Genomic DNA, 25,761 nt, shown 5'->3' on the forward strand with positions numbered 1-25,761 from the left:
CCTCCGACGCGGCGCTGCCCCGCCTGGAGACTCTTGCGCCACCGGCTCCGCCCGCCTCGGGAGCCGAGCCCGCCCGAGGAGGAGCCGAGAGGAGCCGAACGCTCCCGAGCCGGGATCCTCTCGCGTCTCGGCTCTCCTCCTCCTCCTGGCCGAAAGTGCCCGAGCGCTGTCGGACAGGCTAATCGGGCCTCGGCGACGGTTCGGAATCAAGTCCCGAAACGCGGCGCCGTCGAGACCCTTCGGGAGCAGAAGCGAAAATGGCCGAAGGGATTCCGTTCGAGTCCCGCGCCGAGAGGCTGCCGGGATCGCGGCGGACTCGGCGGGCGGGGCGGGCAGGAGCGGGGCGGGGCCCGGGGACAAGATGGCGTCTCCGCGGCGAGGTGAGCGGCCGGCGGCGCCTGAGGGGCAGGGGACGGGAGGTCCCGGAGGGCGCCCCGGGAGAGCGGTCCGCTTGGTTCGGTTCTTCCTGATGCGGGGACACCTCGCGCATGTTATTAACCAGTGGACTTAGTGTGTTCACAAGGTGAGACCGCCGCCCGCAGAGCACTTCCCAAGCCCGCGGCCGTGCGGTCCCGGCTCCCCCGGGCGATGCGCGGCGCCTCTCGACCCAGACGGGCGCCCCTGTGCTTCTCGGCCGGCAGCGAGCGGGACGGCCTCGTGTGAGGCCGGGAGGCGGGGGCTCCCCGGTTCGGCTCGGCTCGGCCCGGCCCGGCGGCGCCCTGCGCGGGGGCCCATGCAAAGTCCGGGCGGCCGGGGCGCTCGGCCCAAGGGAAGAGCCGTTTCCACACCGCCGTCCGGCCCCGGGGGTCTGGAGCGCCGAGCCTGCCGGCGGCGCTGTCCGCACTCTGAGCGCCCGCCGGGCTTCCCGGCCGCGGAGTTCCAAAGCGCGGACAGGTGCCGGGCCGACGGTCTGAGGTTTGCGCGTTCTCACGCGGTGAAAATCGCGTTCACACCAGGGCAGGATCCCTTCACACCCTTCCTGTGTCACCACAGGGAAGACGTTTGTTCTCTTTGCTTCTGCATCTAACTTCTGACACACTAGTGGCTCAGACTGTAGACTCCGCCTGCAATCGCCCCGGGTTCGATCCCTGGGTCGGGAAGATACCCTGAAGAAGGGAATAACAACCCACTCCACTACTCTTGTCTGGAGAGGCCTGTGGACAGAGGATCCTGGCGGGCTACAGTCCATGGGGTCACAAAGAGTCGGACACGACTGAGTGACTAACATGGACACCTGTTCACAGCCGCATTGTTATTGCAGTAGATCATTGACAAAAATGCTAAGTCCTAAAAGCCCCGGCTCTCTTTAGTAAGAATGAGCCTTTTTCTGTAGGCCCGAAATCGTTGGAACACCGTATTTGATTGTAGCTACCCTTGACGTTAACTGTTTAAATCCTATATCGCTGACGTTTTTTTCTACAGCATATTTTCCCTGAGGCCCACCATCTCAGTCTGTAACAATGGGCAGCCGGCAGATCTGAAGTTCTGCAGCACACTGTCAAGAGAAGGGTCAGAAGAGAGGAAACTCCTGATTAGCGGGAAGTCCACCCAAATGGCCACAGGTAGTGAGGCAGCGTAGCTTACCCCCACTTGGAAAAGAACTCATCTGGCATAGAGCCAGCTCTTTCCATATGGCCATGTGGGTTTTATTAATGATGGTGCTGGCACCCACCTTGGCTCCCTGCACTCAGCACCTGCTGCCTCTCGGTCACTCCTGTCCTGTTCCGACCACTTAAGACCTCTTCCCCAAGTGAGACTCCCTGGAGGACCTTGGATCTGCCTGGGAAGCAGGGTCTAACCCTTTGACATTCCCCCCAGAGCTCACTCAGACCAAAGGTTTCTCTCTTGCCTGCTTGGGACTAAGGAGGACGTGGCGTGGGAGAAAGCACCGTCCCACCTGCTGCTGGCAAATTCTGAGTTCCACTGTCGTCTCACGATGCAGGAAGAATGCATAACTGCTGTGTAGTGGGAGAGGGGTGGAAAGAACCTGGATTGCTGGCTTAGGAAATTCTTATTTAGGAAGAGATTTAATTTTATGAATAAAATTCTAGAGGAAAGCAAATGTTTCTTATCAACGACAAAGACTTGTAACCTGAATCAGAAAAGGTCTTCATGTGCACTCGCGTGGCCAGTGTGCAGAAGCCACAGGAGACAAGAAAGCTGCACGTCTGGCTCCTCCCCTGGCGATGGAGCAGATCCCACCGTCCTGGCCTTTAGCCTCGGGCGTGGGTCCGGGCTTCACCTCGTCAGGACGCCCTGTCTCCCAGCCTCAGGTTCAGCACAGCAGGTGGTCAGATCCTCCTTGGAGGGATGACAGGTGCAGAGGTGTTGGAAAGGATCCTCGCTGTGGGCCAGTGATCCTCGACAACAGAACAGGCCAAGACTTGGGGCCTCCCTGACTGGTTCCTTCTCTTCCAGGGAGAGCTTCCAACACGGTGGTATCCTGCTGCTCGGTCCCCTGGCCCTCTGTCAGCCCAGGACCCAAGCCTCCACCCACAGCACCTGCAGTTGGCTCCTGGCTCCTGCTTTTTGCTCCTTTAAGCCCCACCCCCACCTGTCCGGTCAGTTCTGAGTAGGAGGGGCGTCCCCTGCCAGGTGGAGAGAGTTGACAGGCCTCCACCGTGCCTCCTGCTCAGCCCTGCGCTGGGGGGCAGCTGCCTGACTCGCACCCAGGAGGCACAGGAAAATGAAAACCCTTGCCTGGAACACTTAGAGAAATGACAAGTGTTCAGAGCTGAGTAAAGCTCTGGGCAAAAAATTTAACTGTTTCCCCCACCCCCACCCCCTTCCCCTAAAAGAAAGACATTTTCTTTGAACAAAATGAGGAAAAGTCACTTTCTGCTTTCAGTCTTGTAACTGGGACCCAGGTCAGGGTGATGCACCTGGAAGCCGACCTACCGCTTCCAGCCTGCGGTCACCAGAGGTGTGCTGGGTCCTCAGGCGAGGATGTCCTGGGAGGGAAGCCCAGCCCCGCCCCCGATCCCCCAGGGGCCCTGCCGGGCGAGGTGACACAGGAGGCCTGGCACTGGAAGCCTGGAAGGGACGCTGGTCAGGTCTCCATGGCCACCCGCAGGGGCCTGGGCTGGACCTGCCCGCCTCAGGGCCTCCTCTGTTGGCCTCCCTGGGGCGGGTGCCCCGCCAGGGCTGTCTGCCGGGCCTGAGAGTCCTTAACCTCTGGCCAGCTCTCGTCGCTCCCGCTGCAGATGCTGCTCTGCCTGAGTGGAGCGTACTATGCCCTGTATTTCCTAGCTACGCTCCTGCTGCTCGTGTATAAAAGTAAGTCATGCGGGAAAAGGCAGCGAGAAGGTGTGGGCGCCCTCGCACCTGTAACGAGAGCTCCGCTCTGTTGCTGGTTTGTCTCCAGGTCAGGTTTTCACTTATCCTCACAGTTACCTGGTCCTCGACCTGACTCTGCTCTTTCTGATGGGGATTCTGGAAGCAATTCGGTTATACTTCGGTGAGTTGACTGAAAACCATGTGGTACTTGAGATAACAGCGTTGCTAGCTTTACATGGAACCTTTAAACTTGTCACTGTATGTCACAGTTCACGTCCCGAGGCTCCCACGGTGCAGAAGCCCTGATAGAACTTTGCCCCCTCCCTGCTTCACAGCTCACCGCCAGGCCGAGGCCTCCCCACTCCCAGTTGTAGGAGCACATCTCTAAATGAGGTCACGCTGTGTGTTCCCCTCCTGCTGTTGGAACGGCAGACAGAACAGCAGGCACAGCCGGGGGGCCCCCCAGTGTGTGACGCAGGAGTGGGTGGGTGACACACGGCCTCTGCCCCCGCCCTGTCCCCAGGCGCCCCTCACTCCTGGGGCCCCAGGGCATCTTCTCTGCCTGCCCGCTGGTTTTTGAGATGTGCCGCTGCTTTGTCTTCTGGTAAGTGTGTGTGACACCTTCCAGAATGGCAACACAGAGTAAAACATTTTTGGAAATTTTAAAGAAAATCCTCTCATTTCACGTGGAATTAGGGAAAGCTGTCAGAAAACAGTTGGGATCACTTTCAGAGATCCAGACTCCCTCTCCCCTCCACACTGCTGACCTGGAGACCCAGAGCAGGGCCTCAGTGAGGAGGGGCACTCCGTCCCCCATGAAGGTCACTCAGGAGGGCCTCATGTGGGCACTCCCGTCCCCTCTGATGGTCACTCAGGATCGCTCCCTGACGCCCTCAGACATCACATGGCAGTCAGAAGCTGGCGCTGGTCTCACAGCCATGCCACCGGGGCCCTCCCCGGTGCCCGTGTCTGGAAGGCCCTGCCCGCCTATCACATCTGTTCTGCTTTCCAGGTGCCACGGGCAACCTGATGGAGGCTGAGGTGCCGCTGGCTGCCAGCCTGGTCCTCACCATGGGTGGCGCCCTGCTGTCTGCCTACTTCCTGCTCTGGCAGACCCTGGTGCTGCGAGCAGACACAGCCCTCGGTGCTCCACTCCTGGTGCTCCACAGCCTGGAGGCCATCCTGGAGGTGGTGGCCATCGCTGCCTTCCTCAGCTAGGCGAGCAGTGCCAGGCCCTTGGGACAGCCCTGGACTCCTCAGGGCAGACGGTGCCCCGGCTCTCACCTTGAGCGGGAAGGGCATCTTCGTGCTCACCAGCCACAGTGTTAGACTGTGTTTGCGGCAGGGTGTCTGCGACGCAGAGGTGGGGCTGAGCACCAGGGCAGAACAGAGTGCTGCGGCAGGGCCGGGCGGCCCTGGGCAGGCTCGGGGGGCAGGGTGGGGATGGAAACTGAGAGGGTTCCGGTTCTGGCTAGTGACCCCTGGGGTGCGGGGGGATTGAGACCCTTCAGAAAGCAGGCGGCCAGGTCAGAGCCTCCTGGGGTCCAAGGCGCCTCACCCCAGGCAGGGGCTGGAGCTCTGTGCTCCCCCTGCAGCTTCAGGGCAGCTCGGGGGTCCTAGGCTCTGCCTCCCACAGGAGGTACTCGCTGGCTGCCTAATCCCCCTTTGCCTGGGGCTTCTCAGGAAAGGTGATCCGGATGCCGAAGACCCGGGGAGCTGGCAGCAGCGTTCTCTGGGGATTTGTGTCATTCACAGATCCTCTGTGAGTGCTCCCAGGGAAACCTGAGCTGGTGTTTTCTAGTGACCTTCCTGCATTTATTTCAGTTGCACATTTTCTCTGTTTAGAATAACACTGTGCTTGAATATCTAGATATTTTCTCTGCATTGTATCTTTAAAATAAAGGAACGTTTGTACCTCTCTGAACTGCTCCTGACTGAAGCCACCTGCCTCCAGGCTTCTCCCTCCGCCCAGGTCCGTCAGGGCCCAGGCCCAGCGGCTGTGGAGCAGCACTCCGCTGGCCTGGGCCTCCTTGGGGCTGGCCTTAACAAGGAGGGCCGAATTATCACCCCACTGGTCTTGTCCTCAGGGGTGAGTGGGTGCGGGAGCGCCTCTCTGCCTCCTGTGGAGCCCCACCCCCTGCACCCCTCGTGGGCTCCGGGGGCCTCCATGGATGCCACAACCGCTCCCTGTGGCAAGATGCCTGATGCCTTCCAGGTTCGCGACCCTCCCGAGGATCTGGGCCAAGCCCTAGACACCCCCATCGCTTTGGCCACAGGGCACGTCATCTTCGAGGTGGCCACAGGCAGCCTGGGCCTCCAGGCTCCCAGCTGCATCCTTGAGGGGGTCAGTTCTCCCGCTCTGAGGAGCAGAGGGTGCCCACCTCAGCGGCTCCCTTCTCCCATTTTGCCTGTTCAGGCTCAGCCTCCAGGAAGAGCGGGCGAGGGCAGGCTTGCTTTCCCCTCCAGGTTGTCAGCAGAGGGGAAGAATCAGGAAGCCAGGCCTTGCCAGGGCTCAGGGGCAGGGCTGGGCCCCAGGAAGAAGCCACTCCCTGCACCCCTGTGCAGCTCATCTGGCACCCCAGGTCGCGGGCAGGGAGGTCCCCACAGTGTGGGAAGGGGCAGTGTCGCCGACACTCCAGGACAGGGTGCCTCCTTCCCCAGGGGTTCCTGGCAAGCTGCCTGACTCTCCTCACCCTGGAACTCTGGCACCCCACACACGCTTTCCTGCTCCCCACACCCAGGAGCAATGTGGGAGCCCTGGGGGCGCCTGCCCTCCTCTCCACTTCCTCTTCATCTAGCTTGGTGGGCAGCGCCATCGTGCAGGGTCAGCTCAGGAGGAGGAAAGACAGAACTACGGGCAGAGCTTGGGGCTTGGCCTAAGGCAGGGGGTTGCTGTCTGGAGCCCCTTCACACCAACTGCCTGGCCACTCAAGGACAGCCTGGGCCACAGGCATCCCAATCCCCGCCAAGGAACAACCCCACCCCTCACGGAGTGCCCACCTGGGCTGACCCGCGTGAAGAAAGATGGACACCTCCCTGCCCCCCACCTGGCCGGCTCAGGGCACAGGACTGCAGGGTCTCTGACCAATGGTCCTACCTTCGAGACTCACAGACCAAAGCACGGCCCTGGCGCCCTCTCCAGACCAGAGGGGCATCAGGCGAAGAGGATGGGCCCCGGTCCCCGAGTCCTAGGGCCTTGCGGCTGGGGGCACCTAGCAGGGGCAGGTCTGCCCTCCCCGGGGCTCCGCAGGCAGCTCGGCCTGCCGGCAGGACCTCTGAGCGTCAAAGTGCGCCGTCCTGCGCACCCCCGCGGGGGACGGGCTCGCGGCCCCGCCCGCGCGCCCACCGGCGCCCCCGCTCTCCCGGTGGAGTTCGCGCAGGGAGACGGCGTGTGTGCTGGAGGCTCTGTCCGGGAGCCTCTGTCCGGGAGCCTCGGGGGGCGGGGCGTCCGCGTGCCCCCGCCCCTGCCCAGGGCCAGCCCGCGCGAGGTGACTCTAACCTGCCGCTCAGGTTCCTCCCCGCGCCCCGCCCCGGCCCCTACGCGCGTCCCTCCCTCCTTCCGAGCCAGGCACCGACAGACGGGCAGGCGGACGCGCGGACGAAGGGACCAGCGCACGGACGGCCAGGAGCGGGGCTGCGAGAAGAGCAGGTGAGCGCCCCGACCCCGCTCGGCGCCCGCACCCGCTCGGCGCTAGAGCGACGGGGGCCGAGCGCACGGACGGCGGGTCCCCGGGCCTCGGTTTCCCCAGGTGGCGGCACGACGCGGGGCTCCGCCTGGGTCTACAGGCCGGGCTGGGACGCCCGGGGCATCCGCGAGAGGGGCCTTCCCTGGGCTGGCGGCCAGGAGCCGGGGCCTGCGGCCTGGCCTGCCCCGTCTGGTCCTGGGGCGGCGCCGTGAGCTGGGGATGTTTGTAAGCCAGTGTCTTCTGAGTCAGACAGCCCCTCCCAACCTTGGGCTTAGTAGGAGGAAGCCCCTCCTCCAGAAAAGAAGGGGTTCTCCTGCCCCTCAAAGGCCTGGGACCCGCCTCCCAACCCCGATGCCGGGCAGGCTGGGGGCTCCTTTGGGGCCGACACGAGGTGCCAGCCGGCTTCCTGGGTGTGGGAGTGAGCCCCAGTCCATGGTCAGGCCTTCGGTCAAGTCTGGGAGTGGGAGGTGGAGGGCGGGAGGAAGCTGGGGGCCCCGCCGTCAGGGGCCGGGGGCCTCCAGTCCTGGTTGGGCTGGCCTGACCTGGGCAGCCCCTGTGTCTCAGGTATCTGCCGTGGCAGGGGAGGTCTGTGGGCAGGGCTCCCGGGCTTCTGAAGTGCCCACTGACCACCTGTGTCCCTGCCCCCACGTAGCCAGCCCCAGCTGTCCTGGGAGGCAGGGCCTGGCTGCGACTCCTCTGCCTGTGCTTGGGCAGCCCCACCCCAGGACCCCCTAACCCGCCCCAGCCCTGCCCCTTCAGGCCTCCCCTGGCCCTGCCCAGGGCAGCAGTGGCTCCTGCCCCACCCAGCAGTGCCCGCAGCGTCCAGACCTGGGCACAGGCCAGCCGAAGGGGCTCCCCCGACCCAGGGCCCCACCTGGCTACCCGGTCTCAAGCTGACTCCTCCCCAAGGTCACTCTTCTGGGAGCTGGAATTTGAACTTGGAGCTGGTCCCTCCGCCCTCCCTGCCCTGCTGGGGCCTCCTCCCGGCCAGGCCTGACCCAGCACAATATGCGGTCCTCCCCATGCACCCGGAAAATGGCCACAGTGAAACCGAAGTGCAGCCCGCGGCCCTCAGGGCCAGTGCCCGCCCCACCCCAGCCAGCCGAGGCCCGTGCTCCCCACTCCCGCCCTGCAGGAGGCCCCCCACCCAGCTGCTCCCCAACCCAGATGCCAGCGCCTGGAGTCACCTTCCTGGCCGGCCCTGAGCCCCTCACCCCTCCCCAGGGAGCCAGAGAACAACCCAGGTGTTCGCCCACAGGCCTGGGTTTCACCCAGGGGTGTGTGTGTGTGTGTGTATTGGACACACGTGCCTAGCACCCTCAGCTCAGCCCGCCAGGAGTCCCACTAAACAAACACTCCGGTTCACCTACTGAGGTCAGAAGCATTCCGGACATTCTCCACGGAGAGATGGACAGAGGAGTCTGGCCCAGTCCAGACCCTGGGGACGTGTAGGGGGGTGACTTGAAGCCCCCAGTCCCTCAACCCTCCTGGGAGCTTCTCTGTAGGTAGAACCTGGTCAAGCCAGAAAGTCCTAGGCAGTCCCTGCCCTGGGTGCCAGCACCCCCGGCTTGTGACCCGAGCCTGCAGGCCCCTAACGCTGAAGCCACAGAGGGATGGCGTCACCGGTGACATCCGCTGGGAGCAAGTGTGGGCCCCAGGGTCCCCTCGGAGCACAGAACCCCACAGGCTCTGCTTGGCACCCAGCGGGCGGCTCCCTCCGGCTTCAGCCTGGGCTCTGTGTCCCCAGGCCCCTGCCTCCCTCCCCAGGCTCCCGCCTCGGCCTCTGCTCCTTCCTCCCTTGTCTGGCTCTCACCTGCCTCAGGGCCTTTAAACTTGCTCTTCCCTCTGCTTGGAAAGCGCCTGCTTCTCCTGAGGCCCCTGCAGAGCCCCGGGACATCTTCCTCAAACCTCTACTCCAGACAGCCTTTGGGGATGGGGCCCCCCTGCTGGCACACCCTGGGGGTCCCTGTGGAGGACCGATGGTCTGAGGAGCGATGGGGGTGCAGTGAACACCAGCTGGGACGTGGAGCAGGACTGGGCCTGGCGTGTCCAGAAGGCCGGGCTCTGCTCCCTGAGGACCACCTGCCCAGGCACCCTGGGGAATCCGGCCAGGCCCTGTCCTGGGGGGTGGGGAGGAGGAGACCCAGGCCCCACAAGGGAGCAGCAGGGCCTCGGCCAGGTCCAGGTCTGGCCGAGGGGTCCGCCTGATTCCCCTGTCCACTCAGGTGTGGGCCGGGCACCAAGCCCTGGGCTCTGGCCACACTGAGGTCTGCCCTCTTCCCGCCAGCCACTGTCGAGGACGCCATGAGCCAATCAGGGTCCGTGAGCTGTTGCCCGGGTGCCGCCAAGTGAGCCCCCGCCCCACCCGCCCACCCCTCAACACCCCCACCCGTCCAGCTGTCCCCAGGGAGGGGTGTGGCACGGCCCCGCCCTCACCAGCCCCTCCTCTGCAGTGGCAGCCTGGGCCGGTCTGACGGTGTGCCCAAGATGAGTGCCAAGGACCTGTTTGGTGAGTGAGGTTTGAGAACAGGAGGCTGAGGACAGCTCAGCAGGGAGGGTCTCCCCCTACTGCCCTCCCCAGGGCTGTGCCAGGCCCCCACCAGGGAAGGCAGGTCAGCCTGGGCCCCCAGAGGAGGCCCTTGGGCCCGAACCAACCAACAGGTGCTCAGGCCCTGCCCCCAAACTCTGGCCACAGAGCAGCCCTCCCCCAGCAGCCAGTAAGGGGAGAGGCCTTACAAATAATTCAGGGAGCATCAATATTGATTCTCTGTGCTCCTCTCTGCCACCCGATCCTGATCCTCCAGGAGGCTGGGGCTCCTGCTGGGCTGAGTGCCAGGTGTCTGCTCCCAGAGGGTGGGGCCTGGCCAGCCCCCCCGCCCCCAGCTCTGACCCTCCCCCAGTCACGCAGGCCCTGGAAAGCCAGGAGCCCCAGGAGGGGCAGGGAGATGGTCGCTGGCAGCTCTTGGAGTTGGGGCAAGGCCTGGACCAGATCCCTCCCCAGGCAGGTGGGCCTGGGGCCTCTGCGGTGGGGAGGCTGAGCCTCCTACACCTGCTCCAGGGCAGACCCGGGCACAGCTGTGCCTTCACCTCGCGGAGCTGGGGGTCCCTCCTGAGGACGGAGGGAGCCCCGGGTCCTGCCAGGAGAGGCCGCCCCCCACTCCGTGCGTCTGCGCCTCTCCTGGTGGTCGTGAGGGGCCTACAGGCAGCCCCGCCCTGGTCTCCCCTCCGCCGGCCCGGGCCGCCTGCGGGGCTGAGTGACTGTGTGTCCTGCTCAGAGCAGAGGAAGAAATACTCCAACTCCAGCATCATCACACACGAGACCTCGCAGTACCACGTCCAGGTGAGCCCCCCACCCCGAAGGGCGCTCTTCCCTCTGTGCCCAGGAGGGGCGTGAGGCCCAGGAGGCGCGGTCCCGCAGACAGTCGGGGAGCTCCCAGTGTGAGCGGCAGGGGACGCCCAGGGTGGCAGGGGGCGAGGATGGGCTCCGGAGCCCCCGCAGCCCTCAGGCGGGATGGCCCAGTGCGGGGTTGGGGGACTGTCCTCCTAGCCCCACAGCGGAGGCTGGAGCGGGAGGGCGGGTCAGACACAACTTCTGAGCTCCTCCTGGGGGCCTTGACAGCCACTCCCACGGAGTCTGAAAGATGGGCGCCCGCACTCTAGACCAGCTGACAGCTCAGGAGGCCTTTGCTCCCGGGTCAGTTTTGATTCACACTTAGAACCCAGGAAACATGTTTTTTAAATGACCTTCCTGTTCCTGGCAGCTGGCAAGTTCCTGGTTCCTGGTCACTGTCCAAACCTGCGGGACAAGAGGGTGGGAATGGATGAGGAGGGAGGGAGGGGGGGCCCTGGAGCAGGAAGGTGGGGGACCGGGGGCAGGAAGGTGGGGGGACCCGGAGCAGGAAGGTGGGGGGACCCGGACCAGGAAGGTGGGGAGACCCAGAGCAGGAAGGTGGGGGAACCTGGAGCAGGAAGGTGGGGGACCCGGACCAGGAAGGTGGGGAGACCTGGAGCAGGAAGGTGGGGGGTCCTGGAGCAGGAAGGTGGGGGACTGGGGGCAGGAAGGTGGGGGGACCCGGACCAGGAAGGTGGGGAGACCCGGAGCAGGAAGGTGGGGGGACCCGGAGCAGGAAGGTGGGGGACCTGGACCAGGAAGGTGGGGAGACCTGGAGCAGGAAGGTGGGGGGTCCTGGAGCAGGAAGGTGGGGGTCCTGGAGCAGGATGGTGGGGGGACCTGGACCAGGAAGGTGGGGAGACCTGGAGCAGGAAGATGGGGGTACCCTGGACCAGGAAGGTGGGGGACCCAGACCAGGAAGGTGGGGAGACCTGGAGGAGGAAGGTGGGGAGACCTGGAGCAGGAAGGTGGGGGTCCTGGAGGAGGAAGGTGGGGGGACCCGGAGCAGGAAGGTGGGGGGACCCGGAGCAGGAAGGTGGGGGGACCCAGAGCGGGAAGATGGGGGGACCTGGACCAGGAAGGTGGGGGAACCCTGGAGCAGGAAGGTAAATACTTGCCTCCCCGTGGAACCCTCCATGCCCCAGAAGCCATGTGGGTTACTGCTTTCTGAGCCTCAGCCTTCTTGTCTGTAGAGCGGGTCCACTGAGCCAAGGGCGTCCTGGGGCTCTTGCCCAGGGCCATGCTGTGATCGGCTCCTCCTGCCAGCCTGCACAGGAGGCCATCTGTGGCCTGCTACTGGCTCAGCACCCAGGGCAGCCCTCCACAGAGGGACTTTGCCCTCCTGGTGAGGAGACACCTGGTCACTGGGGCCTCCCAGCCCTTCTCCTAGACTTTAGTCCAAACTAGCCTGTGAAGGACCCCAGCTCAGGGCACCTTTCCTGCCCAACCAGCAGCCAGCAGGGCTGAGGAAGTGGGCGGTTTGTGGCCCCGCCTGCATTCCCTGGTGGCTCAGTGGTGAAAGAATCTGCCTGCAGGAGATGCGGGTCTGTGGGTTCCATCCCTGGGTCGGGAAGATCCCCTGGAGAAGGAGATGGCGACCCGCTCCAGTATTCTTGCCTGCAAAAACCCCACAGACAGAGGAGCCTAGTGGGCTATAGTCCATGGGATTGCAGAGTCAGACACAACTTAATGACTAAACCACCACTCAGATGAGGAAACGGAAGCCTAAAGAGAGAGGTGGCAACAAGATCAGACCGACCGTGGCAATGGGAGGGGGCGCCCAAGGCTTGTGGATTTGTTTCTTTATTCCAAACTAACACACTGCGAAGTTGACCTTGGGGGCTGGAGTGTGAGGTTCTGTGCCAGCAGGCTCAGGACGCCAGGCGGCTCTGTCCTTTTTGGTTGCAGCCGCCCCCGCCCGAATTTTCAACAGCACTGCTCTGCCCTCCATTCCTGCAGTTGAGCGTTTTTGAGAATCCTCTAAAACTGAATTCATAGTTTACAACTATCTTTGCTCTTCTGCTTGGTAAACTTATTTCAAAGATGCTGTGTGTACAGAAGAGAGTTCTCCAGGTCGCAAGCCCCACCTGGCCCCTGGACCCTTTGTGGGGTGCTGCCTGTGTCCACATGAGATGTATAGACTGCTTATTGAACAGTGGGGGGGTCCTTCGCATTCAGCTAAAGGTATATGGATTATACCTCCCAGTCTGGCTTGCCGATGCACATGCATTAACTATGTTGAAGCGGGCAGAAATGTTTACTTTTGATGACTTCCAGTCACATCCATTTTTTTCTTTAAAGGTTAGGTCGTTTTGGGGAGCTTGAGAAGTCTTATTCACTTGGTCATTGCTTGACCCAAGGCTCTGAAAACGTCTTGCATTTTCTTCTAGATACTTTGTAGTTTGTGTGTGTGCTAAGTCACTTCAGTTGTGTCCAACTCTTTGTGACCTCAAACCCAAGTCTCTTGCGTCTCCTGCTTCGGCAGGCAGATTCTTTACCACTAGCACCACGTGGGAAGTCCCACTTTGTAGTTTAGGCTGTTACATTTAGGTCTCTGTTGTTGTTGTTCAGTCTCCAAGTCCTGTCTGACTCTTTGAGACCCCAGGGACTGCAGCACGCCAGGCTTCCCTGTCCCTCTCCATCTCCCGGAGTTCACTCAAGTTCATATCCATTGCATTGGTGATGCCATCCAACCATTTCATCCTCTGTCGTCCCCTTCTCCTCCTGCCCACAATCTTTCCCAGCATCAGGGTCTTTTCCAATGAGTTGGCTCTTCATATCAAGTGGTCAAAGTATTGGAGCTTCAGCTTCCGTGTCAGTCCTTCCAATGAGTATACAGGGTTGATTTCCTTTAAGACTGACTGGTTTGATCTCCTTGCTGTCCAAGGGACTCTCAAGAGTCTTCTCCAGTACCACAGTTTGAAAGCATCAATTCTTAGGTGCTCAGCCTTCTTTATGGTCCAGCTCTCACATCTGTACATGACTACTACAAAGACCATAGCCTTGACCATGGAGACTTCGGCAAAGTGATGTCTTTGCTTTTTAACACACTGTCTAGGTTTGTCATAGCTTTCTTGCCAAGGAGTAATCATCTGCTAATTTCATAACTGCAGTCACCATCTGCAGTGATTTTAGAGCCCACAAAGAGGGATTCTGTCACCACTTCCACCTTTTAGAGCTATAATCCATTTAAAATTCATTTTTTGGTTTGAGACTCAAGGTTAACCTTCCCTGTAGAGAGTTGCAGTTACAGGGAAGCTATTTTTTCTCCCTCATAATCATTTTGGTGCCTTTGTCAAAGATTGACTATTTGGGCCTGGATGGTCTGTTCCTGGATTCTCTGTGTTTCATACAGTTTTACCTCTTCCTAGCTTATTAACCATCTTGAAATCAGGCAATTTTTTTCTTTTTCTTTAAGGTTTTCTTGACTATTCTAAGTTCTTTGGGCTTGCATTTACATTTTAGAATCAAATTGTCCATTTTTACCCCTCCCCCCAGAAGCCTGCTAGAATTTTGATTTGCACTGAGTCAAGTCTAAGGATCAGTTTAAGGAGACTTAACATTGAGGCTTTCCCATCCATAAACATGGCACCTCTTCACTTATTTATTCTTCTCTAATTTCTCTCAGGCCTTTTTTGTGATTTTTTACTGCAGAGGTCTCAAGGCTCTTTGTTAAAATATTCCTTAGGTGTTTGATTTTTATATACTGTTATAAATTATTTCATTTTTTAAATTTAATTTTCAAGTTGTCTGGTAGCATTTGTTTTGTACAGTTGAATTTTGTAAAGTGATTGAGTATCCTAAGATTTCGCTGAATTCATTTATCTGTTTCAGGAATTAATTGTAGATTCATTGGATTTTTTATGAGTCATTTTGTCTGAAAATACAGTACTTAATTTCTTAATTTTAACCACTTCGTCTTTCTTACTTTATTGCTCTTGCTAGAACCATCAGGATAGTGCTCGATAATAATGATAGTGGGCATCCTTGCCTATGTCCCATCTGGAAGAAAGTATCCAGAATTCCCTGTTTCTGTAGATACCCTTTACGAGAATGAGAAAGTTCCTTTCCATTCCTTTGTTTGCTGAGAGTTTCTATCCTGAAAGTTGTTGAGCTTTATCAAGTGCTTCCTCGGTTGAGATGTCCTTACTATGTGGTTAGTGTACAAGTCATGCTGGGTTTTTGGCTGCGCTGGTCTGGCTGTGCTGCACATGCGCGTCCTCTCATCGCGGCGCACCGCCTTCTCATCGGGAGGGCTTCTCCTGCGGCAGAGCGCGGGCAGAGGCACTCAGGTTTGGTAGTGGGGGCACGTGGGCTTAGCTGCCCCTCGGTATGTGGGATCTTCCTGGAACAGGGATGGAACCTGTGTCCCCTGCTTTGGGAAGCAGGTTGTTAACTACCAGACCACCAGGAAAGTCCTGAATCACTCTGTTTCTTTAAAATGTGGAGCCAGCCTTGCATTTCTAGGATAAATTTCATTTACTAATGGTTTATTATCCTTTTTATGTGTTGGCAAGACTGATTTGCTAATATTTTGTTAAGGATTGTTTGCACTAATATTTATTAGCACATTGGCCTGTAGTTTTCTCTTCCTGCAACACCCTTGGTAGGTTTTGGGATCAGAATTATGTTGGCCTTATGAGTGGAGCGATGTTGCTGTTCCTCGCATCTTCAGAAACAGTTAATGGAAGGTTGTGACTTCTTCAAGTATTTGTTAGGATTCACCTGTGAGGCCCTGAATATGGGGTTTTCTTTCTGGGAAGGTTTCTTTTATTATGAATTCACTTTTATGCCTGTATGATCTCTAGTGATGTCCCCTCCTTCCTTCTGGTTATTGATCATTTGTGTTTTCTCTATTTTTTTCTTGATCAGTCTTGCTAAGGGTTTATCAATTTCATCAATCTTTTCAGAACCAACCTTGGGCTTTGTTGATTTTTCTCTCTTTGTTTTACTAGTTTGTTGGTTTCTGCTCTTAATTTCCTTCTTTCCACTTACTCTGGTTTCCTTTTTTAATACTTATTTTATTTACTTGGCTGTGAGAGGTCTTAGTTGCAGCATGCAGGATCTTCCATCTTCATTGAATCTAGTTCCCTGATCAGGGATTGAACACCCACCCCCTGCAGAGTCTTAGCCCCTGGACCAGCAGGGAAGTCCCACAGGGTTTCATTTGGTGGTCATTTTCTAGTTTCTTAAGAAGAATGCTCAGACCATTGATATTGCCTTTCTTCTTTTCTGACATTCATATATAGCTATAATGTTCCTCAAGGGACTCCTTTAGCGGTCTCCTGCAAGTTTTGATGTTCTTGTTTTGATTATCCAGCTCAGAATTTTTTTAAAATTTTACTTTATTAGAGTATAGCTGATTTACAACGTTGTGTTAGTTGCAGGTGTACAGCAAAGTGTTTCAGTTACACAGATAATCCTTCTTTTTCAGATTCTTTACCCATATAGGTTATTATAGAATATTGAAGATAGTTCCCTGTGCTATACAGTAGGTCCTTGTTGGTTATCTATTTTACATAGATATGGTAGTGTGTTAATCCCAGGGTCCTAACTTATCCCTCCCCCAACTTTCCCCTTTGGTAACCATAGCTTGTTTCTGAAATCTGTGAGTCTGTTTCTGTTTTGTGAGTAAGTTCGTTTCTATTGTATTTTAAAATTAGATCCCACATATGAGTGATGCGTGTTAGTTATTCAGTCATGTCCGACTCTTTGAGACCCCATGAACTGTAGCCCACCAGGCTCCTCAGTCCATGGAATTCTCCAGGTAAGAATACTGGAATGTGTTGCCATTCCCTTCTCCAGAGGATCTTCCCGACCCAGAGATTGAACCCTGGTCTCCTTCGCAGGCAGATTCTTTACCACTTGAGCTATACAGGGCAGTCCTATATGAGTGATACCATATATTTGTTTGACTCACTTCACTTACTGTGATAATGTCTAAACCTATCCATGTTGCTGCAACTTGGAATATTTTCTACTTTTCCTTGTGACTTCTTTGACCCATGGGTTGTTTAGATTTTTCTTCTTTTTAAGCATTTAGCAATGTAAACATTTATAGGTATAAATTCCCTCTAGCGCTGATTTTGCTACATCCCATAAGTTTGGGTATATTTTGTGTCTACTCTCCTTTGTCACTAGGTATTTTATTTTCCTGGTGACTTCCTCTTTCACTCACTTGTTTGAAAGTGTGTTGTTCAGTCTCTACAGATGTGGACCCAGAGTAATTTAGAAAGGTGTTGCTCAATTTCCGGTTAGTAGGGTTTGCAGTTACTATCGATTGCTGATTTAACCCCACTGTGTCAGAGGACACAGGCTGTGTCTTCAGGGGATTGGAACGCACGGGCAGTATGCTTGGTATGCTTTGCAAACAGACCCTCTGCCTGACAGTCACTGCGTGTTTCTGGCCCCTCTCTAACCTGCCCGTGGACCTGTAGCCTGGCCTCTGAGTTGTGCGGCGCGCGGCCTTGTCCCTGTGCCACGTTCCGCACATGTGCAGGTTGCCTGGGTGGAAACAAGAGGGAAGCCCCTGGCCCGGTCCAGTGTCACCAACTCCTCCCGGAGCTGCCAGGCGAGGCGCCCCCTTCTCCACGTCTTAACCGGCCAGTGTCACCCACAAGGGCAACAGAATGGGGGAAACTCATTCTTAAAGGAGTAGTCTCACGGCTTCAATCTGCAATTCTGGTATTGAATGAGTCTGCATAAAATTTTCTTCTTTTGTTTTTTGACTGCACCATGTGGCTTGTGGGATCTAAGCTCCCAGACCAGGGACTGAATCCGGACCCCTCGGCAGTCAGAGCTCAGAGTCCTAACCGGTCACCTGCCAGGGAGGTCCCCGGCATATAATTTTCTATATTAAAAGATTATTCCATATCTATTTTCCTGTAGACTCTCTGTTCATACCTTTTGTCAGTTTCTCAATTGGGCTGTTAATCTTTTATATTTATTTACGTATTCTTTCATTATTTATTCATTTACTGTTGGTATCCTTAATTATTAAACAAAATAGAGCTCTTAACAAAGTCAGAACTGTCACTATAATACATACCAGTCTTTTTCTATTTTAAGAAAATTAACCTGCATCAAATCTATTATAGCTATTATTTGTGTTTTCTCACTTTTTAAAAACTTTGTATGTGGTATTTTTTTCACAAGCAGAATATTTTTTTAGGTCAAATTTATGGGTTTTGTCTTTTATTTCCTTTTTTTTGTGTGTGGCCATGCTGCGTGGCACGTGGGGTCCTAGCTCTCCAACCAGGGATCGAACCCGTGGCCCCTGCAGCGGCAGCCTTAGCCACAAGACCCCCAGGGAAGTCCTGATCTTCTGACTATCTGGGTTTTCTTCCTGGCTTAGCAAAGTCCCCCAGGGAAGAAGCGTTCTGAGGTTATCTGAAGTCACCCAGTATGTCACCTTCACGCATCTATGTTCTGTGGTTAAGCCTTGCCTGCTTAAGGGTTTATGTCAGTGTTTACCCAGCTGTCCCAGCACCGTTTCCTGAATTCAGCAAAGGTTGGCACGGACACTCGGGGGCTCCTAGGAGGACAAGACACCCAAGCTAGGCTTCCAGAGAGAGGAGTGGGCGGGCAGGGCCGGCCGGCCAGGGGCCCCCGTGGGCTGCTCACTCCCTCCCTACACATTCACCGGGGGCCTGCCGTGGGCCCGGCCCTGTCACAGAGGAGACAGCGGGCAGGAGGCAGAGAAGCGCGTGGTACCCCACATAAATCAGATGACGATAAATAAAAGGGCAAGTCAGGGACGTGGTGACAGGGAGGCTGTGACTGGGCACTCAGGGAGGGAAGCACCCAGGAGCGTCTGGAAGGAAGAATGAGTTGGGGGCAGCCAGGCGGGCAGAGACGACAGGGTGGAGGCCTTGCCCGGCTGCAGGGCACCAGGGGGACTGCATCCCCCAGCCCATGAGTGCACGAAGCTAGGCGGGGGGCGTGTGCAGGGCTGCTGAAGGGTCCACTGGGGCCTGTCTGTGGCCGCCACAGACAGCCCCAAGGCGGGGCTTTGTCTCTTCAGACCCCCAGGGCAGGGCTGTTCCCCTCAGACCCCCAGGGTTGGCTGTGGCCCCCTCAGACCCCAAGGCACAGCCCCTTGGCCCTCGACACCAGGAGGGCTGCACCCAGGGTGACGCCCTGCTCACCCACCCAGCACCTGGCTACGTTCATCATGGACAAGAGTGAGGCCATCGCGTCTGTGGAAGACGCCATCCGGAAGCTGGTGCAGCTGAGCTCCAAGGAGAAGATCTGGACACAGGAGATGCTGCTGCAGGTCAACGACCAGTCGCTGAGGCTGCTGGATATAGAGTCGCAGGTACCTCGCCAGAGGAGGGCGCTGGCTGGTCCTGCCGGGCGGGCGCAGGCCGCGACGCAGAGCTCTGGGCCTGCCTGTGGGACCTGAAGGCGGAGGGCAGAGGGCAGGGAGGACCGGGCAGGGCTGGAGTCAGGGGAGCCGCGCCCCACGGGGCCACGTTCCCCGCCCCTCCTCCCCCACCCCCGCCAGAGCCCTCCAGGGCTGGACGAGGCGGGCCAGCAGCGGCGTGGAGCTTGCCGGGTGCCGGCCGCGTCTGTGTGCGGGCCCCTTTCTGCGCCGTGTCTGTGGCGTGAAGGCCGCAGGCCAGTCAGCCCGTGTCCATGGCGCCCCCTCCCTGAGCCCACGGCCGTGAGCCGGTCCCAGCCGCCTGTCCCCCAGGAGGAGCTGGAGAACTTCCCTCTGCCCAGCGTGCGGCACAGCCAGACGGTGCTCAACCAGCTGCGCTACCCGTCGGTGCTGCTGCTCGTGTGCCAGGACTCCGACCAGAGCAAGCCCGACGTCCACTTCTTCCACTGCGACGAGGTGGAGGTGAGGCGCGGCCGCGGGCTCGGGGGCACGCGTCCCTCCTCAGAGCCGGCCTGACGCCCCCCCGGCCCCCACCCTGCAGGCGGAGCTCGTGCACGAGGACATCGAGAGCGCGCTGGCGGACTGCCGCCTGGGGAAGAAGATGCGGCCGCAGACCCTCAAGTAGGCGTCTCGGAGGGGCTGGGGGCGGCGGGCCTGGGCCGCGGGCTGCACCGGGCTGAGCCGCCCCTCGTCCGCCTCAGGGGCCACCAGGAGAAGATCCGGCAGCGGCTGTCGATCCTGCCCGCGGCCCCGGGCCCGGCCCCCATCCCCATCCAGCGCTTCGGCGGGGACTCCCCTTCCACCAAGAACCGAGTGGGCCTGCTGACGCCGCTGGGAGAGCTAGGTGGGCCCCGCGGGGCGGGGCGGGGGGCGGCAGCGGGGCGGGGGGCGGCGGGCCGGTCAGCTGCAGTTCTGCCCGGTGCAGGCCTCCGCCGCCGCGAGTCGCTGGAGGAGGAGCCGCGGGCCGCGCTGGCGCAGAGGATCGAGAAGGAGACGGTGGGTCTCGCACGGGGCGCCCCAGGCACTCCGGGCCCCTCCCGCGGCCCGGGGGCCAAGAGGCAGCAGGTGGGGGTGTCCCTGCAGAGGGTCGGGCCGCCTGAGGCTGACCCCTGCCCCACTCTGGCCCTAGCAAATCCTCAACTGCGCTCTGGACGACATTGAGTGGTTCGTGGCGCGGCTGCAGAAAGCGGCGGAGGCCTTCAAGCAGCTGAACCAGCGCAAGAAGGGAAAGAAGAAGGGGAAGAAGGGGCCGGCAGGTGCGGGGCGGGGCGGGGGCGGGGGGCAGAGTGACCCCTGAGCGGGGAAGGTGCGCGGAGCCGGTGGGCAGCCTCAGGCTGAGGCCAGACCCGCCGGGCACGGCGACAGCGGGCGGGCCAGGCTCACGTCCGCCCCCGCCCCGTCCAGAGGGCGTCCTCACGCTGCGGGCACGGCCCCCCTCGGAGGCTGAGTTTGTGGACTGTTTCCAGAAGACCAAGCTGGCCTTCAACCTGCTGGTGAGGGCAAGGCCGCCCCGTCCCGCTGAGCTGACATGGGGGATGGGGCCCCCCTTGTCCGCGGCACCGCACCCCAGCACCCGTGTGCCCGCTCCCCTCCCCCCACCCGCGGGTCTGCTCCCCTCCCCCCACCCGTGTGCCCGCTCCCCTCCCCCAGGCCAAGCTGCAGAAGCACATCCAGAATCCCAGCGCGGCTGAGCTGATGCACTTCCTCTTCGGACCTCTGGACCTGGTGCCTGGGGCTGGGGGGAGTGGGGACCTGGGGGCTTACTGGTGACTGGGAGGAGCAAGTGCCCACCTTGGGCAGTTGGCTGGGGCCGGCATCCACGCTCAGAGCTGTGGACACAGTGGGCCAGCCTGTGGCGCTGCCCGGGGGTAGAGAGGTTGGGACATGGGGGGAGGGGGTTGGAGGGAGGGGTTGCGGGAGGCGGGAACCGGCCAGCGGCCCCCTCTGACCCCCTCTGTTCCCCCCAGATCGTCAGCACCTGCGGTGGCCCGAACATTGCTCGCTCTGTGTCCCGGCCCCTGCTGTCCCGCGACGCTGTGGGCTTCCTGCGTGGCCACCTGGTCCCCAAAGAGATGGCACTGTGGGAATCCCTGGGGGAGACCTGGACACGCCCCCGGTAGGCAGGCACGGGCCACACCAGGATGGGGTCCTGCGGGGGGCGGGCCGGGGGTCCTGAGCGGGGCTGGCTCGGTCAGCGGGCACAGCTCACCCCAGGCCCTCCCGCCCCAGCTCCGAATGGCCACGGGAGCCGCAGGCGCCCCCCTACGTGCCCAGGTTCCACAGTGGCTGGGAGCCACCCCTGGACGTGCTGCAGGAGGCCCCCTGGGAGGTGGAGGGGCTGGCAGCTCCCGCCGACGAGGTCAGAGCTCCTGCAGCCCCTGCCGGCCCCACCTCTGCCCGCTGCTCATGCCCACCCTCCTGGCCCAGCCCCTGCCACACACCAAACCTGGGCACCCGCTTCCCCACAGCCGGCTCCAGTGAGCCGACCGTCCTTCAGAAACTCCCCGAAGCACAGCCTCGGTCCGGAGTCCACGCCCCCAGGAGACGTCGTCCCCCAGGTCAGCTCCCAGCACACTCACAGGTAAGCTCCCCTCAGGGTGACGGGGGCGCCGCTCACCCCTCCAGTCATGGAGGCTCTGCTGTGGGCAGCATCACCGGCTCAATGGACATGAGTCTGAGCAAGCTGGGGGAAATCGTGGAGGACAGGGAAGCCCGGCGTGCTGCAGTTCACAGCGACAGCTGCCCTGGGTTCAGTGCCACCAGGTGGTGGCCAGAGGCTCGTTCCCAACCGCCAGCGCGTTTCCGCACTGGAGCTGGGTTTCCTTTCAACTTTGTTGTGTACAGTTGAGGGGGAAACGTCGAAAGCACCCATAAATCCACTACCTAATATGTCATCTTTTTCCGTGTTTCCACGTTTATGCTTTAGAAACATGTAGAAATGTACTAAACCTCTGGACTTATGTGGTCTCACTGATCGCAGTCGCCCAGTTGGGGCCGATTTAGACCCAGCCTCAGGGCCTGAGGGGAACGGCTGAGGGTCTCCGTGGGGACAGCCTCCCTCCCCCCAGCCATACGCATTTCCCTGGACCATATCTCCCAGCCCCAGGGCCGAGGGGAGTCCCCGTCCTTCCTCCCCTTCCCTCATACTCTGCTCTCAGTCATGCTCTGGACTTGTGTGGGGAGCACCTCACCTCTCAGACCCCAGGATTCAGTCTCAGGAATGGAGGAGCTGCCCCTCCTTCCACCCCACATCAGGAGCCTGATGCCCCTGGTCCCTGGCCTAGGGTCACCTTAAGAAACATTTTCATCCTTTGATCTCCAGCCTCTGGCTGGTCCACCGAGCCGTCCTGACACACCCCCAGCCAGGGCCCCAGGAGCCACCCCAGCCCCACCCCCACATCCCCGGGCCCTGAGCCCGCACCTGGGTGAGCGTTGCCCTTGTGCCCTAGCAGTGGGCTGGCCAGGAGGGATGGCCCAGCATGGGCGGCAGGCACAGGCCTGCTCCATCCGGGGGCTGGGACGCCCCATGCGGTGCGGTGCATGTCCACGCTCTGTCTGCAGCGCCAGAGGGGCTGCGGCTCTGAAAGCATCTGCCCGGCCCCTGATGGTCAGCTGATGCTGGGTCCCCTGGGGGCTGGACCTGGCGACCCCTGAGGGGGCCTGGGCTGGGGCGGGCCTTGCTGTGCCCACAGGCCCCCGCGTGCCACCCGCCTCCACTGCCCCCCCACGCAGGGGGCCCCAGACGCAACGGGGCTGTCACAGTTTCCATCCCAGCTGACAGCCGCAGCCTCTGCGCCGCAGACGGGAGGCAGCTAGCACCTGGGAAGCTGTGCCCCGCCCGGCCCTGCCCCAGGCCCAGGAGAGACCCCAGCCCGGTGCGGGGCCTCAGTCCCTCCTGTTCCACACAGAGGCTACGAGTCTGCACCAGCCATGGCCAAGTACGTCAAGGTCCTTTATGACTTCACGGCCCGCAACGCCAACGAGCTGTCGGTGCTGAGGGATGAGGTCCTGGAGGTGAGTGGGGGCTGTGAGCGGTGGGCCCCAGAGAAGGCGTCTGCCTGACCCCGGGGCTCCACTCTGGGTCCTCAGCCTGGCACCCCAGCATAGCCTGGCTGATCCCCCTTGGGGATCTCAGAGGGGTGTCAAGAGCCCCTGGGCTGGGCAGGACTCAGGACGAAGGAGGACTCACCCCGTGCTGGGTGAGGACCCCCCAACCCAGCAGGGCCCTGTCATTCACATCCACCCGGGAGCCCCCTCAAGGCACTTCCATGTTTCATGCCAGCCCTGAATCCAGGCCACCCACTGAAAAGTGGAGCGGCTCGGGGGCGGGGGTGATCTATATCCACAATCAGGCTAGAGGCTCAGGAGACCCCTGGGGGGAGCGGGAAGAGGGTGGGAGGCCGGGGGGCCAGGGGTGCTGGCCAGGGTGTGATCATCGTCATGGGACCGGGCGGGGGCCGGCTCAGAGGGGACTGCAGAACCCTCTTTGGCCCATTGGTAAAGAGGGGCTCTCCCTGGTGGTCCCCGAAGCCCACACTGGTCCCCATGGCTGGGGGGGTTGGGAGCTGTGGACCAGGGTGATGGCGGGATGCCCGGCCTGCAGGTGCTGGAGGACGGCCACCAGTGGTGGAAGCTTCGGAATCGCAGTGGCCAGGCAGGCTACGTGCCCGGCAACATCCTGGCAGAGACCCGGCTAGAGGACGCCCCCCAGGAGCAGGTGAGGGGAGGTCTGCCCTGTCCTGCTTTGGGTCGGAGGGGCAGGGCTGGGTCTTGAAAGACCCAGGCTGACCCCTCCCTGCGGGGGCTGATGAGAGCTCCAGGGTCTGGGCTAAGGCTGGGAAGGTGGGGGCCGGAGCAGGTCCTGGGGGTGCAGGGAGGAACGGGGAGTGGGGGGAGAGGCCTGGGGAGGGATGCCGAGCTGATGTAAAGGCGCCCCCACCCCGTGCTCTGCCCCCCTCCCCCTGCAGGGAGTGAAATACTGGGGTCCTGCCAGCCCAACCCACAAGCTGCCCCCCAGCTTCGCAGGAAACAAAGACGGTGAGGGATGGGGCCCCTGGACCCCAGTGCCCCGCATCCCGTTGGGAGGCGGCGGGGGAGGGGAGCCCTCGGTCCCAGCGGCACGGGTCTGAGCCGCCTGACGCCCGCAGAGCTGATGCAGCACATGGACGAGGTCAACGACGAGCTGGTGAAGAAGATCAGCAACATCCGGACGCAGCCGGCGCGGCCCTTCCGGGTGGAGCGCAACCAGCCGGTGCCCCCGCCGCTCACCCAGGCGTCCGGGCCCCGCGAGGTCCGCGCCTGGCTGGAGGCCAAGGCCTTCAGCGCGCGGTGAGAGAGGGCGGGGCGGTGGCGGGGCGGGGGGCGAGTGCCCGGCTGGAGGCCCAGGCCTTCAGCGGGCGGGGGCCGCGCTCACGCTGGCGCTCGCCCCGCAGGGTCGTGGAGCACCTGGGCGTCCTGACCGGCCCACAGCTCTTCTCCCTCAACAAGGATGAGCTGCGGAAGGTGTGCGGGGAGGAGGGCGCCCGTGTGTACAGCCAGCTCACCGTGCAGAAGGCCTTCCTGGAGGTGAGCCCGCCCGCCCCGTGGTGCCGGGACCGCGGCTGGCGGGACCCTGACCGACGCCCCCCTCTCCCCCAGAAGCAGCAGGGTGGGTCGGAGCTGGAGGAGCTCATGAGCAAGTTCCATTCCAAGACCCAGAGGCGCGCAGAGGAGGACAGTTAGGCCTGCGGCTGGGGACGAGCCCCGCGGCTGGAGTGTTACTTTTGTTCGCGGACGTGTTTCAGACCCTGGACTCGGATGGACAGTCGCGCTGGATGGGGCCCCAGGGACCTGACCTCGGGCTCGGCGCTGCCCCCGCGCACGCCCCCGGGGCCCCCACACACTCTGCAGCCAAACTTGCCGCCAGGCGGTGCCAGCCCCTCATCCACCTGCCCCCTGAGCCTGGGGCAGTGCGAGCCCAGCCCCAGCCCCAGCCCCACCCATCCCCCGCCCCTCCCGGAGGCCACAGGAACCCCCAGAGCGGGCAGGGACCTCTCCTCAGGCCCCGCCCGCCCCCGCACCCCTGTTTTTCTGAAAGGCCGGCTGCAGGCCGAGGGCAGCAGACCTCAGCCACCCCGCTGCCCTTGGCTCTGAGGTGGCCAGGCTGGTGCCCCTTGTGGGCGGAGACCGTCTCAGCAGCCACCTAGTGCAGTGCTCTCCTGGGGTGGCCGGGAGTGGGGGGCCTCCACCCCCCCCCCAGGAGTGGGATGCTTGTTGTACTCCTTCACCGCCTGGAGGATCGAGGACGGACTGAACCCTATTCACCCGACGACTGGCCCTGGGTGCCCCTCACCCCGCCCCCCACGCCTGTCCCCAGCACCCCCCACGCCTGTTCCCAGCCCCCGCGGAGCTCAGGTCTCAGGCCTGCTCGCCTGGCCTGCTGTGCGGTAGGAGGTGAGTCTCGGAGCCCTGGACTCTCGGGGTCACACCCCAAGGAGGAGAGGTGACCCAGGCTCGGGATCCACGCCATTAAACCACTTCAGCCTCCCAGCAGCCCCGTGTCTGTGTCCTGGAGGTGGGCTGGGGTCACTGTGGGTTCCGGAGCCCCCCTGGGATTGCACGTTTGAAAGAGCTTTTGGGCAGAGGCAGGCAGTGGCCAGGCTGGGCTGGGGACGTTCTGGTGAGGCTGCTCACCCTTCCACACCCGGGCGGGAGGGCCCGGAGGACACTCCTGGGAGCTGTGGCTGCGTGCCTACTGTGGGAACGTGGCTCTCCCAGCCTCAAGGTCCGGAAGGCCGGAATGGGAGGGGTGGGAGCAAGTCTGTCAAACCTCCAGTCGGGAGGGGGCATGAGTCACTGGGTCAAGATCGAAACTAGACTCGGAGGGTGAGCCCCAAGCCACGGGAGGGGCCACAGAGAGGGCGTGGGCCCGCGGGGCGGGGCAGGCAGCCGGCGAGGATGGGGCCGGTGCAGGGACGGGGGCCCTGAAGGCAGGGGTCAGGGGCGCGCACAGGCGCCTGGCCGGCCGGCGAGACCACACCACGCCC

At 61.0% G+C, this 25,761-nt stretch overlaps 2 protein-coding genes across 10 annotated transcripts; both read left to right on the forward strand.

The window, feature by feature from the left end:
- Positions 1-190: 190 nt before the first annotated feature.
- On the forward strand, positions 191-5,196 carry TMEM80 (transmembrane protein 80). 8 transcript variants are annotated; one of them, XM_043451292.1, is made up of 6 exons: positions 191-380; positions 1,423-1,562; positions 2,419-2,438; positions 3,183-3,276; positions 3,365-3,457; positions 4,289-5,196. In XM_043451292.1, exons 2-6 carry the CDS (start codon positions 1,553-1,555, stop codon positions 4,492-4,494), a joined length of 423 nt encoding a protein of 140 aa, XP_043307227.1. In that variant the 5' UTR covers positions 191-380; positions 1,423-1,552; the 3' UTR covers positions 4,495-5,196. The 8 variants fall into 8 exon arrangements, with proteins under 8 accessions (XP_043307227.1, XP_043307225.1, XP_043307219.1 ...); XM_043451284.1 differs by lacking the exon at positions 191-380 and adding an exon at positions 392-523; XM_043451290.1 differs by lacking the exon at positions 1,423-1,562 and having other exon boundaries at positions 244-380.
- A 1,598-nt stretch (positions 5,197-6,794) lies between these two features.
- Positions 6,795-25,267, forward strand: EPS8L2 (EPS8 like 2). 2 transcript variants are annotated; one of them, XM_043452461.1, is made up of 21 exons: positions 6,795-6,925; positions 9,250-9,310; positions 9,416-9,471; positions 10,238-10,302; positions 18,509-18,670; positions 19,049-19,198; positions 19,278-19,357; positions 19,438-19,580; positions 19,662-19,732; positions 19,866-19,992; positions 20,141-20,229; positions 20,387-20,461; positions 20,704-20,852; positions 20,966-21,095; positions 21,205-21,317; positions 22,645-22,750; positions 23,340-23,453; positions 23,704-23,773; positions 23,884-24,064; positions 24,169-24,301; positions 24,377-25,267. In XM_043452461.1, the coding sequence occupies exons 2-21, from the start codon at positions 9,267-9,269 to the stop codon at positions 24,455-24,457; spliced, it is 2,139 nt and encodes a 712-aa protein (XP_043308396.1). In that variant the 5' UTR covers positions 6,795-6,925; positions 9,250-9,266; the 3' UTR covers positions 24,458-25,267. The 2 variants fall into 2 exon arrangements, with proteins under 2 accessions (XP_043308396.1, XP_043308395.1); XM_043452460.1 differs by having other exon boundaries at positions 6,799-6,925; positions 24,374-25,267.
- The last annotated feature ends 494 nt before the right edge of the window (positions 25,268-25,761 follow it).

This window comes from Cervus canadensis, chromosome 29, assembly GCF_019320065.1.
Source record: "Cervus canadensis isolate Bull #8, Minnesota chromosome 29, ASM1932006v1, whole genome shotgun sequence".
In the NCBI taxonomy this organism is placed as follows: domain Eukaryota; kingdom Metazoa; phylum Chordata; class Mammalia; order Artiodactyla; family Cervidae; genus Cervus; species Cervus canadensis.